We start from the raw sequence: 14,302 nt of genomic DNA on the forward strand, positions 1-14,302 counted from the left end.
CCTGGACAAGTCGCCAGGTCATCACAGGGCTGACACATAGACACAGACAACCATTCACACTCACATTCACACCTACGGTCAATTTAGAGTCACCAGTTAACCTAACCTGCATGTCTTTGGACTGTGGGGGAAACCGGAGCACCCGGAGGAAACCCACGCGGACACGGGGAGAACATGCAAACTCCGCATAGAAAGGCCCTCGCCGGCCACGGGGCTCGAACCCGGACCTTCTTGCTGTGAGGCGACAGCGCTAACCACTACACCACCGTGCTGCCCAAGGATGCATCATGAATGCACAATTCATGGCAGAAGTAAACAGTAGCTTTTGGGGCACGATTCCATACAATATTTTATCACATTTTTCATTCCATTTGTTTCGAAGATGTATCCTTTACCATTACGTTCTCCATTTCTGCACTCTACTTCCTCTCCAAACTAATAACATGCCTACTGAAGTCATGGTTCATGCTGGAAAAATCAACTATATTTTGGTTCCAGCTGGGAACCAGCTTTTCAGGGTCTGAACCAATTTATTTTTGGTCTGAACAGTTCAAGATTTGGTGGACAAACCAGAATGTAACCAATTCCCTATTGGTGGAAAAAGCATACGAGTGAGACGGACTGATGAATCGTGGATAGGTGGCCAAGAAAGCAGGCATTACAGACTGATGGCTGGATCAAAAATCTATAGGTAGAGATTATTAGAATTGTGGAAACAATTTCACACAAACTATGTACAGAACCAAGACATTTAGATTAGAGGTTATTTCCATTAGGCTATTTGTCGTGTCAACCATGACATGAATTCCATGGGGTTCCAGTGAAGGTTATTTGGAAGGTTAAAGTGCATATCATGGGTAAATTCAGGAGCAAGATCAATGTAATTCTATTTTATATTAAACTTTGGCCAAATATCTGTCACATTTTGCACAATTTTTTTACGTTTCACAATACCAGAAAAACTCAGTTGAAATCAAGCCATTTGAGGTGAATTGGTCCACCTCTGAAAAAACTTGGCATTTGGGTTTCCCGGGAAACACTGATTTTCGTGACGTCATGTGCGGGACGCCTCCCTCTGAATCCTACATCAGCGCTGGTTTGTTTCTGAGAAAACGACCTGGTGGTTTTCTGCAAATTTCTTCAACATTATCACGTAATTATTAAACTGGTTAGCAAATGTACCGTAGGAGGGTGTAGCAACACCAATCATGATGGTATTAGTACTCATCGTTTCCCCACATTGCGCTCAAGTGACAGTTCCATATTTCAATGCACAATCGCTAGCTGCTAAACTTGGTCTACACAGGTTGTGCACTGAAACCGTGCAAAGCTCTCGCAGCCTGCTGGCGCTTCCGCAGGTAACGTCACGAATCTGGCTCCAGACTCCCTTGGGATTTTTCCAGGCACGTTTTGCTATTTTATTTTTTTCTGCTGTAGACAGATGGCCTTGTGCAAAATTACCCTTCTTGATGAGTATGCAAAGGGACATGCTTTCATATAAAAAATAATAATAATTTGGTCCAGAATATGCACTTTAAGAGTTTTAATACTTCATCTCTTCTGAAAATGAAATCCAGCTGAAGTGCTGCAGACCAACAATGTACAGCACCAGATTGTCCAGAATGTATTTGCTCTTGCAAAAGAACAGTCAAGTCATTAAAAGCAGAAACTAAGGCTTCGGCAGGCATTGTTAGAAAAGATTGTTCTAGCATTTGGGTGGAGCTTAGAAACACGAACTAAACATGAGTTTTAGATTAAACCTAAATCTCATCAGTGTCTCTTATTCTAGGACTCTGATAAGCCCAGACCCAAGAAGAAAGTGCTTTGGAAATAGAAAAAGAGGAGTGTGATTCTTTGATCATGTTATGAAATTAACTTGGTCATAGTTTCACTTTAATTCAATTCGATGTTTTCTACAGCTGGATTGAGACCAGATGTTTATTTGCTGACATTTTGGATTTAAAAATTAAAACAACCCACATTTCTTAGTTTTGCCCTTTATAATTGTAGGCACTGCTCGAGGGGTCAGGGATATTTAAAATCAACTATTACAAGTTTTACAAAAGGGGAAAAAAGGACCCTAAATTTAATTCTTCCTTATTAAATACAGCAAAACATACAGTGGTGCTTAAAAGTTTGTGAACCCTTTAGAATTTTCTATATTTCTGCATAAATATGACTTAAACATCATCAGATTTTCACACAAGTCCTAAAAGTAGATAAAGAGAACCCAGTTAAACAAATGAGAGAAAAATATTTTACTTGGTCATTTATTTATTGAGGAAAATGATCCAATATTGCATATCTGTAAGTGGCAAAAGTATGTGAACCTCTAGGATTAGCAGTTAATTTGAAGGTGAAATTAGAGTCAGGTGTTTTCAACCAATGGGATGACAATCAGGTGTGAGTGGGCACCCTGTTTTATTTAAAGAACAGGGATCTATCAAAGTCTGATCTTCACAACACGTTTGTGGAAGTGTATCATGGCACGAACAAAGGAGATTTCTGAGGACCTCAGAAAAAGTGTTGTTGATGCTCATCAGGCTGGAAAAGGTTACAAAACCATCTCTAAAGAGTTTGGACTCCACCAATCCACAGACAGACAGATTGTGTACAAATGGAGGAAATTCAAGACCATTGTTACCCTCCCCAGGAATGGTTGACCAACAAAGATCACTCCAAGAACAAGGCGTGTAATAGTCGGCGAGGTCACCAAGGACCCCAGGGTAACTTCTAAGCAACTGAAGGCCTCTCTCACACTGGCTAATGTTAATGTTCATGAGTCCACCATCCGGAGAACACTGAACAACAATGGTGTGCATGGTAGGGTTGCGAGGAGAAAGCTACTGCTCTCCAAAAGAACATTGCTGCTTGTCTGCAGTTTGCTAAAGATCACGTGGACAAGCCAGAAGGCTATTGGAAAAATGTTTTGTGGATGGATGAGACCAAAATAGAACATTTTGGTTTAAATGAGAAGCGTTATGTTTGGAGAAAGGTAAACACTGCATTCTAGCATAAGAACCTTATCCCATCTGTGAAACATGGTGGTGGTAGTATCATGGTTTGGGCCTGTTTTGCTGCATCTGGGCCAGGATGGCTTGCCATCATTGATGGAACAATGAATTCTGAATTATACTAGCAAATTCCAAAGGAAAATGTCAGGACATCTGTCCATGAACTCAATTTCAAGAGAAGGTGGGTCATGCAGCAAGACGACCTTAAGCACACAAGTCGTTCTACCAAAGAATGGTTAAAGAATAAAGTTAATGTTTTGGAATGGCCAAGTCAAAGTCCTGACCTTAAGCCAATCAAACTGTTGTGGAAGGACCTGAAGCGAGCAGTTCATGTGAGGAAACCCACCAACATCCCAGAGTTGAAGCTGTTCTGTACGGAGGAACGGGCTAAAATTTCTCCAAGCCGGTGTGCAGGACTGATCAACAGTTACCGCAAACGTTTAGTTGCAGTTATTGCTGCACAAGGGGGTCACACCAGATACTGAAAGCAAAGGTTCACATACTTTTGCCACTCACAGATATGTAATATTGGATCATTTTCCTCAATAAATAAATGACCAAGTATAATATTTTCTCATTTGTTTAACTGTCTTCTCTTTATCTACTTTTAGTACTTGTGTGAAAATCTAATGATGTTTTAGGTCATATTTATGCAGAAATACAGAAAATTATGAAGGGTTCACAAAAACTTTCAAGCACCACTGTAGCTGTCTTGAACCCCCCCTTAAAGAAAAAACTGAACTGACATACATGCACAAAAGAACACACACACCATGTACTTTGTGTATATGCTTTGTACATGGATCAGAACATTTAGAGAATCAGAAGGTAATGTATTACTGGTGATCACTAAATGAGGGACAGTTTGGAAGAAATATTTCAAGTAGTAATTGCTATGCAGCATCACACTGCACATATTACCTTCACTGGCAAAGAATTCATATGAATGTAAAACAAAGCATGTTTCCACCTGCTAAATAAAATGGCTATAATAAGTTACAGCCACATCATGATTTCAGGGTATTATAAATAAATTCATGATCCAATAATGATCACAATATGCTATCTGGGATCAGAGAAAAAGAAGCTAGTAGAAACTAACAATCCTAAATTAAAATTGTTGCAAGATTAAGCATGCAGTGACCTTTCTAGACATTTTCTCATCCTTAAAAACTCATTTTATATGTAGTGCATTTCCTAAAGGGAGAAAAGACAAACCCATTCATTCGTTTTTACAATCTTTTATTTTTTTTTTCCTAATTACAGACTCATGGGTTAAAAAATAAAAAAGCCAAACTCCACCCCCCCAACCCCACTTCAAAAGAAAAGAAAAAAAAAACCCAGGGGAAAAAAACCTCTCCACACAACCCCCCCCTTCCCAAGAAATAAAAGCTTTGCTCCTTTCCATCTTAAATAGCCTTAAATTCCCAGAATCAGTTGTCTAGGGCCCTAGAAATGAATCCCTCCCGGTTAACCTAACCTGTTCTTATCCTCGCCATTTCATTCTCTCCCATTTTAACCAGCTGCATCTCTCTTGCTATATAAATATGTGGTGGTGTGGTGTGTGTGTGTTTGTGGTGTAGTGCATGTTAGTGAGTGTGTGTTTAACGTTTGTTGTTGTAGTAAATGGGCCGGGGGTCACCCTGTGCCCCACCCCCACCCCCCCACATGAGTGTGGATAGAGGGATAGAGGGAGCAGAGAGAGAAAGAGACGATGGTGAGACTGTAGGGGGCGCTGCAGCCACAGGGGGAGGAGGAGTACTCAGCCTCCACTGGTCCTGAAACCTGAAACGACAAGAAGTGGTCTAGTACACAGAGAGAGAGGGAAGAAAGAACGAACCAGACAAGGACGGCTCGAGAATGGAACAGAAAGAGGGGTGGGATAAGGTGAAATATATGCAAGTGGTCGAGCGCATATGTAGAGAGAAAGTGAAAGAAGCAAAAAGGTAGTTTTGGGAAAGATCAAAGCTGAAAATGTCTCAAAAACTTTCAATGGCTTTGAGTCATTAGTGGGCATAGTGTAGTAAAGACAGAGGGAAGTTGAAAGGAAGGAGCTGAATAAAGATTGAAACAAAGGAATCCGAAAACAAAAAAACCCAAACAAAAATAAAATGTACGCTTCATCAGCATTAAATGTCCAGAGTCAAAGACCACAAGACAACAGGGAAGAAACTGATGAAAATGCAAAGAAGAGATGGGGAATAAATCAGGGGATGGAAGGGGGAGGGGGAACTTGGCATCTCATGAAGTTGAGCACTACAGGGAGAGAGAAGGGGAGAAAAAAAAAAAAAAACCCAAACACCCTGAACTGAACTGGAAGCTGTGCCAAAAAGAAAGAATGCAGGTGAGCGAGAGAAAACAAGAGAAAGAAATTAACATTTTTTTAAAAAAGGAGGATGGATGAAATGTTAACAGATCAAATAAAAATCTGGCAACCTCAGCTATCTACTTAAACATACAGCACTATCACTTTCAGGGAATTTTCCACACATCTTCAAGGTACAATAGAAGAAAAGGAGGAAAAAAACAAAATTTTCTCCTTGTGTTGTGTGAGGAACTCACAGCCAGACCAAAGGAGACACATCTGCAGCCTGAGATCACACCATCTTCTCTAAACATTTCACAAAGGCCAACCAAGAACCGCCCCAAAATCTCAGTACCTTACCGGGGTGACTGCAACACGCACGCGCGCACACACACACCAGTCAGTCAGTCAGTCTGTCCGGGAGATGCTCTTTTCTTTTCTATTTTCTCCCTCTGTTTTTTTTCTTTTTTCTTCTTTTTTTCTTCTTTTATTGAGAGGGGTTATTTTCTTTTCTTAAACAGGGAAAGGAGGGATGACAGTAAAAAGGGGAAATGACAGTGGGGAGTTATTAGTAAGGGGAATACCACGATGTTGATCGCCCTCGGCCCCTGGAAAAAAAGAGAGAGAAAAAGAGGGTGAGTTTTTTTTGGTTGAAGATGGAGGACACCAAATTTGTTATGTACAAAAAGGGGCTTAATATTTGAGATACAGGTAAGTCGTCATTCTTATACAAATACTTTTCAGGTATACAGAATGTCCAGTTAGTATAATGTATACCATATTGTCTGCATTAATGAATATTTTATTTTTTTTTAAAAATGTGCTTTATATTATAGTAGGAAGCATTCGGCTTCGTCTAGTACTACAAATGCATTAAAAGTATTAAATCTGGGGGGTGGGGGGGAGTGAAGACATCCTCTCTCCCTCTTTATCTCTCTCTGTTAGGGCTCCTTTGGTCACTGTAGGGGAGAGATGATGGACACACACAATGTTTCCATCCAGATGTTTTACAAAATGGTCAAAAATAAAATGTGTCCATTGTACTTCCATCAGTATTCAACAGGGGTGATGAGACATGAGATGACATCACGAGAAGAGCAGCAGCCAAACATACAGCAATGAAGAAACCAGAACACACACCCACTACCTCATCATTCATTCGGGCTCCAATTCCTGTATCATAGCTTTATCCAGATCAACTTTTAGACTTCACCATTAAGGACGGCATCCCAAACTGCATGCTGCTTACAGTATACCACTCGATAATACTACTGTGAGACTACAGGGTTGGACAAATCAATTAATTAACTAGCCCATTAGCTAGCTAGCCAGGAAGTCTATCTAGAGTAAAAAGCAGCAACCAACCATAAATTTAACTCCAAAGTTTGAGCCAATTACATATATTAATATAAGCTAGAGAAAACCAAGCAAGCACTTGAATCCTTGACAGGGGCAACTTTATGTAGCCAGTCCATATCCATTCCTGATAATGTCTCTGGTCATGAAGATAAAATGGCAGATATTTGTTGGCTGAGGTTTCATCTTACCCAGGACGTGACCTGATATTTGAGCTAGCGTCTTCGTATCATTGTTTTCGCTGGATGAAAAATGCTCGTTTACATGTGAAGCAACCATGCATCATTTTAGTGTATTAAAATCTAGTCTGCCTACCAATACAGCATACTTAATTACAGTTTGTACCAACAGCCAGGCAACGTCCTTGGTTCACAAACGTAATAAAGCAGACAGCAAGATTTGAAAAGGAGTCTCTCATGCCACAGCATTACTATGAACTAATTGGTGCATGTTATGTTTAAACCAATGACTGGGGGGGGGTGAACGGGACTGACAGACATGGACCATGTAGCTCCATGCGCTTTTGTTCTATACAAATGAAGCCAAAATTCCTCTGCCATGTTGTCAAATTTGGAGCCAGAATCTGGGAAGTTGGGATAAGAGTCCAAGTCAGGTACGCCTACTCCTTTGGTAGGCCCACCCCTTCTCCCAATACCAAAGTCCAGTGAGTCACAATCACTACATTCCCAAGTGTATCCACACCTTATAATATAATAGAACATTTTAAAAACTAATTTGAGGAAAACTTTATTAAAAAAAACCCAGATATCAGCAAAGTAACTGTTTGAATTAGATACATTATAGAAAGAGTTTAGGGAAGAGGGGGGGGAAAAAAAAGTGACATGGAAAATAAGTTACCTTATGCCACTAAAGCACATGGGTATGGGCAGTGCAAGAGCAGCAGCACTCGACATGTGGAGGCTTTATATTTTAGGGACATACTGTCCAAGGTGGTTTTTTTTTTTTTAAATATTTATTAAAAAAAAAAAGTCATTGGGTGAAACAAACAACCAATTAAACAAACATTCTTGCCAAAGTAAATAAAAGTAGCTTGCGTTCTCTGGCTGTAGGAAGCTATATTATATATATAAAAAATTACAAAAAAAAAAAACACCCCACACCAGAGCGTCAGCGATGCAGTAGCTCATACAGCCGTACCATGAGAAACCAGGCTCATTTATAATTAGCCAAGTTGCTCTTCATGCACAAGAACAATTTGATCTTCAAAACAAAATCAATCTATTTAAAACTCTGGGAGGAGTAACCATTTTCCTGAGAATTCGTTAATCAGCCTAATTAGCAACTTGTTAATGAGAATCACAAAATGAGGGAGTAAATTTTGTGCAAACGAGATCTTCCAAACAAACAAACAATCTGAATCAAAATCCACTGAAAACTCATGGAGCAGCACCGATTTTTGTGAACAGACAGACGCCGCGTGCTGGCAATAGCTCATCAGCCTATGGCCATGTGAGCGAAATAAATAAAAGCGCTAGTGGCAGGTGCATCAATAGTCTACTGAACCTGTCCGTTTTGCCTGAAGCTCATCTGTGAAATAAAACCAACAGCCCAGATACAGAATCTGCTTTGGGTGCCTGGGCCAATAATGTATCCTCTTCTTGACTATGGACACTGCCATTTTGAGGGCAGCTACTGGCAGCAAAAAGTAGTAGTCGTAGACCTATTAACCTACAAACAAGTGTGCTCATTTAATTTGCAGCTGTGGTGTTGGACCCCTGATGGCTTTGTAGTTACAGGCTGAAACCACGGTGCCGAGGTCCACATTTCATTTCGCATCACGTTGGAGGACTAATAGTACGCTACATTTTGCCATGAACACAACACAAACAGTATGCAAAATTTTGCAATCTGTGATGGGTTAACGGACACATTCCGTACATGACCTTTTTTCTTTACGTGAAGCAGATAACAGCCTTAAATCACATCTTTTCTTCCATACCATACCCAACTTTTACCTCTCAGATGAGCAGAAACACTGAACTTGCTGGTGTGTAAAACAGATGGATGGAAACAAGCACAAACACATACACAGGTGACATGCAGTGTCTCCGCAAAAGCACTTGAGACACACAAACATGCAAGAACATCCAATCAAAGATGCAAACACAGCTGATCATTCACACACACACTCCCCCCCGTTGTGTGCTTTACAAGAGCACACATTACAATATATACAATAAGTTAAATACTTGAAATCAATATCAGGCTGCAGGAATGAAACCTCTATTCTGGAAGTGAAATATAGGTGTATAAAGTCATCAATTACATGGCAACTACCCATTACATGTGTGCCAGTATGTGGTTCTGAAATACCTTGTGGACAAATCGGATTACTCCCCTGCATCCCAATATGACAGGGGCTATTGAGGTAGACAGCATTTTGGCCTTTACATATGCTCCAGAGATCAGGCCTGCCTCATTTAAAAAGGCAGCATAAGCACACCAGTCTACTACAGGCCCTTTCACTTTCTCAAAACCTACATCGGCGCAATAAAATAACAGAGATGCATATCGTCGATAGATGCCTCAACAGCAATAAGAAAAAAAACGTTCGATGGATGGTTTCAGTTAAACGTCTTAATCAGGGATGAGAGTGGGTGGTCACCAAAAAAGCAGAAAACAAGATGGCGCCCGAAGCCGGGGGTCTGGGAGGGATACCCCCCCCAGGAATTTTTTGAAAAATAAGGCCTTACAAACCACTTTTCCTGCAATCTGAGCTGTAGTAGATAAATCTGTTGTCGTCTTTTTTTTTTAATATATTTACATGAAAATATGTTTCAAATCAATAGGAGTATTGTTTGAATTCAAAATAAAATCACATTCTACATTCAAGGGTATGGTTATAATTTATGATCAACAAAAATGACAAACTAAATTCACATTAAACTTAAGTTTTATTAATTATCAAAATGTTCATATATTAAATAAAATTTCTTAGGGAAAAAAAGGTCAGTCACCCTATGTCCTCATTAGCTGCATGTGATTTCTTCAAGTCTTTTGAAATATTTAAGTTTTCAAAACTGTCAGCATTAATTCAGATTTACTGACCATCATATACATGTTCAATGTATTAAATCAAACAAATGCTAAGTTTATGGGATAAATGTCTATGTACACTTTATACAATTATTTATAGTTCACAGTCACTTCTCATTTTCATTTAATCATTTCGACGACTTCTTCAGCTTTTTGGCCAAAGACAAAAGCTCGTCAGTCCTCTCTGTTTTTTACACCAGCATCGATTTCACGTACCTTCGATTCGTCTCGCTTGTCAATTGTATTCGGCATTTTGAGTAAAAAAGCCGATACGAAAGAGAAACGCATTTTTGAAGCGCAGCGACGATGAACATGTGCAAGTTTCGATAAAATAGAACAGATGCGGGTACTTTTGTAAGAACTGTTATGATTGACTTTTGTTCTCTCCCACACTCTTGTAAGAACAGTTATGATTGGCTATCATGCTCTCGCCAGCGATGTTTTGGCCAATTACATCGTAGATAACACGTATTCTACCGCGAGACTTAAGATGGCGAAAATGTAAACATGTAACGTCGTCGTACGCTTGAGTATCACGAAGGAACATACTCCAACCCCCCCTCAATGAAAAAAAAAATAAAAATCTCAACGGATTTGGCATATCATCAATTTTTGCTCAGAAAAAGCGGAAATCCGCCAAAAACACTCACCCCTGATTAATACAAACCGCCAGAAAAGCGCATAGTGAATACACAGCTTAGTCACATTAACAAAATCCCAGGTGTGATCCATCCCTGGCTTATAACCAGCCCATCACATGCCTTGATAACAGAATGTGCTACACGTGACACGCAAACAGCCGCACCATTAACAGGTGTATCGTTCGGTTGTGCCATCGACGTGCTGGCAACAGAAACAGCGTGCAGCAAGAAAACGAGCCACATTTCCCCCACAAGTCTTAAACATACTTGTGATGGTAGCTGGCTGAAAGGGCTGGTATTACCTGTCTGCACAAAGTAAATAAAAGTTATTTTAAAAAAAAGGATGGGGGGTGTGCGCTCTACCTCGCGTGATTTCAGATTGGCATTGTAGTCTGCTTTGCTTGCACTGCTCAGTAAATCGTACATGTTATCCATCAGTGACAAGCACAGGATGCTTTTAAATTTATCTGCGAGTTCTGACAATTTTTAAAAAAGTCAAATTTAAAAACCCTGCCCATTCAATTTTGTTGCCGACACAAAAACAATGCTGAAAACGTACACAGACTGTTAATGTCTTTTTAAATAAAATCAATTAAATAAAAGTACTGGGTCAGTCCATGAAATGTTACTTTTCATTGGTCCGGGTTTACATAATCATTTCATCTTTAATTTCCATGATTTAAAGAAATATTTAGCAGATTATCCATAAATATTGTTTGAAGAAATAAAATAAATAAAAAAAAATGAAGTTTTCTTTTGAAATAAAGAAATGTGAAACATTTTCTTCCCGTGACTGGACACGGATGACACGTTTTTTGTGACATGGAATATTTGCTGACTGAGCTTAAATAAACCTTCATTACTTTCTGAGAATTTCAATAAAATTAGTTTCATGGTACTTGCAATTTAGTTTTACACTCACATAATAAAGTTAAGAAGGTTCTATAAACTATTTAGCTTCGAATTCATCCACTAAAAATAGGTTGTGAACGTAACATTGTGGTGTCCTACCGTGTTACGTTAGAAACCAGGCTTATAAAAAATGATAAAACGAGTTGAAATAATGATTGATGTTTTTAATATAAAGAAGAATATACTATAAAACGATGTAGGTAGAAAGAATTTTAAACAAACGGCAACAAAAGAAATTATCGAGGTTTTTTCTCACATCCTAACTTAGCGTCCACTCACTTCCTGGTTCGTTCACAACCTGCGAGACCTATTTACTCAATCTAGGTCAGCTGAACTGACGCGAGATAACTTCTCGCGGGATCTCACACACCACAACACGTGCTCTAGAGAAGTGCAGATACAAGTGTGACTAAGTAAAGTAATGAATTCAATAATCTCATTTACCCCATATAGGATGAAACTGTTTCCTGTTAATGACTGTTATTGTTCAAATCTTAGAGATTTTATGAAGTTTGTGAAATACTGGTATTTCATATTTTCAGTGTTTATGATGTTGAACTAATATTTCTAATGAATTCTTAGTGTTAATGTTTAAAGTAAGCGAATAAAAACAAAAAATTGATTTTATCAATATTTTTCCTTTATTTTTAAAAGCTTGTTCGTGTCCTTGTTACATTAGCAACCGGGTAAATATTTATGGATTTTATCATACATTGTAGAGCGGGAGTTATCTTAACAACTATGTTATATTTTCTTATATGGTCAATGCTTCATGGAAATAAAAGTTGTTTTCAGTTGTAAATTGTTTTAAGTGACTCCCTCTATGTCACATTTTGGTAACCCCATTTCATGGACTGACCCTACTATTAAAAAGCTGAATACGCTGACTGGACTCGAGCGCTCCATGCGTTACGTTATTAACATGTAGTGTGCACCCTGATTAAGACAAGCTCTCCATTTATATGGTCGGCTATTTAACCAATCACTCTAGCACAACATGGCTCCTTTTAGCGAAACAGTACATTATATTTATTACCATTATTTATCCATCGCTCACAGAACACTCACTCGCAATACGTTTGTTAAAATGGGTCACCAAATATACTTTGGCAACCCATCCAAGTAAAACCTATGTGGGAAGCACTGTGCAGATGATGAGGAAACCTGATAAAAGCAAGGTGTTTAAACTCTAAACGTGGTTACATTCACCCTTTTTTCTCCTGTTAGTCTATTAAAAGTTATCAATAATCAAGAACAACTGAAATGAAAAATTTAGCTATATTCCTCAGCACTAGAAACCTTTTAAATACATTTTTCCATTGGTAAATTAACACTAAGTGGCCACATCATAATTTAAGCCACTTATAATCAGTTTATCTTTAAAGAACAAACATTTATTAGCCTCCACGTTAATGCACAGACTTAATGACTTTGCTAGGCTAACAAACTAAAATGCATTTACTATGATCCTTAATTCTTTAGACTTAAAAGAAAACCCATTTTTAAAATAGTTATGAAGAATTATATAAACTAACGATTCATGTGAATAATTGAAAATAAGGAGCTCACACAACTAAGCTATCCATCTCAAAGTCAGTTCCCATGCAGAAATGGACAATTTCATGGAGGCCACTATTGAAAATATTTTAACCAATCAGAAAAATCCCCCCGATCGTTTCTGGCAGTGCTTGGACATCATTTAGGCTGCAAGACACGGGAGCTCCGCATAGCGAGTAAGACTTGAAGCTGCCCCTGGCTGCTTCCCTCACTGTAGACTATTTCATTAAAAGTTTACATGGGGGAAAATTCTCTAACAAAAAAGCGGAGGGGGAAAGATACTGAGGTCACTGATAAACAGCGAGGGAAATCGTGAACAGCTGATGTACTCATGTGTGACTGAACGGGGAAGGTAACTTTTCATATTTATATAGGTACAAGTAGTCCTGCCGTAACCGCCTCATTCTGTGGACTGTAACCTTGCTAGACAACCTACAAACAGATTTACATACAATCGGACTTACCTAAACCTGTTGAGGCAAGTGCGCGAGTTTTTACACGTTCCCGGCAGCATAAGCACTCATTAGCATGCTCTGGACTCATTTATGAAAAACTTAAAGATGTCACCAGGCTAGCATACCGTAATTACCGTAGTAGACAGTTCAACCCCCACCGCAACACAAAGAAGGTAAACAAATACTGATTTACACAGCTCATGTGCTCAGAACATTTTGAAGAAAATTGTTTCACTCAAACTCTGATGCATTAGGAATACCGTACAAGCCAGCGCTGAATCCAGATGAGGTTCCCACAATCTTCAGCCAAAAAGCAGACAACACGGTCAGTAGTCCGCAAAGGAGAAATTCAAAGGGTAAGAAAACACGTATGGCTTCCTTAACTTTTTTATTAAGCGCAATAGGTTGAGTTTCTTTGGGCATAAACGTAGTAATTGCTAATGCAGCTAAGCAACTTTGTTTGCTGGGTGTTTTTGCTTTGATTTAGTGTGGTCAGAAAAGGCTCGGTAACGATAAAAAACGACTATAAATATTGCTCACTTGTGTGTAACTAATCGATATGGTAACGCTTGTTTTTCATGATCGCTATTCGTGTCATTGTCCGAAGTACTTGAACTCCGTGAAGAAAGGTCACTGGCGCTATGGTCCATTTTGTCGAATATGGCCGTGTACTGTAAGTGACGTCACACTTTATGGAAACCATTCGGAGTTCTTTTAAGCATACAGGAATTTGTTTGTGGAATAGCCGACCTCAATCACTACAATCTAGTCAAACACGTGATAATTTTAAGAAACAGGTGAAACAGTTTTTATGGAGTAAATTCCAAACTCAGTTATGATGTGTATATAAGTAATTTTTAATCATTATGGTGCCATTTCTGTAATCTAGCTGTACTATGAATTACAGTGAGCATTTTTTTGTTTATGGCTTTCATCACTGTTTATACAATTGTCAATTTATTATTGTCCCTTAGGCCACGTTGATTCGATTATATGGATGACATC

General features: G+C 38.9%; 1 protein-coding gene across 2 annotated transcripts in view; it reads right to left on the bottom strand.

Moving 5' to 3' along the window:
- Positions 1 to 4,239: 4,239 nt before the first annotated feature.
- pabpn1 (poly(A) binding protein, nuclear 1) overlaps positions 4,240 to 14,302 on the bottom strand; it is a 30,543-nt gene continuing 20,480 nt past the window's right edge. Inside the window, exon 8 of one of the 2 annotated variants that reach the window (XM_060899972.1) lies at positions 4,240 to 4,799. In XM_060899972.1, coding sequence (XP_060755955.1) covers positions 4,619 to 4,799 — 181 coding nt within the window. In that variant the 3' untranslated portion in view covers positions 4,240 to 4,618. Of the gene's footprint in view, positions 4,800 to 5,746; positions 5,928 to 14,302 lie in introns of those variants that run through there. The other variant, XM_060899973.1, reaches the window with a different exon arrangement.

The sequence above is a fragment of the Neoarius graeffei genome, chromosome 19 (genome assembly GCF_027579695.1).
Source record: "Neoarius graeffei isolate fNeoGra1 chromosome 19, fNeoGra1.pri, whole genome shotgun sequence".
Taxonomy (NCBI): Eukaryota; Metazoa; Chordata; class Actinopteri; order Siluriformes; family Ariidae; genus Neoarius; species Neoarius graeffei.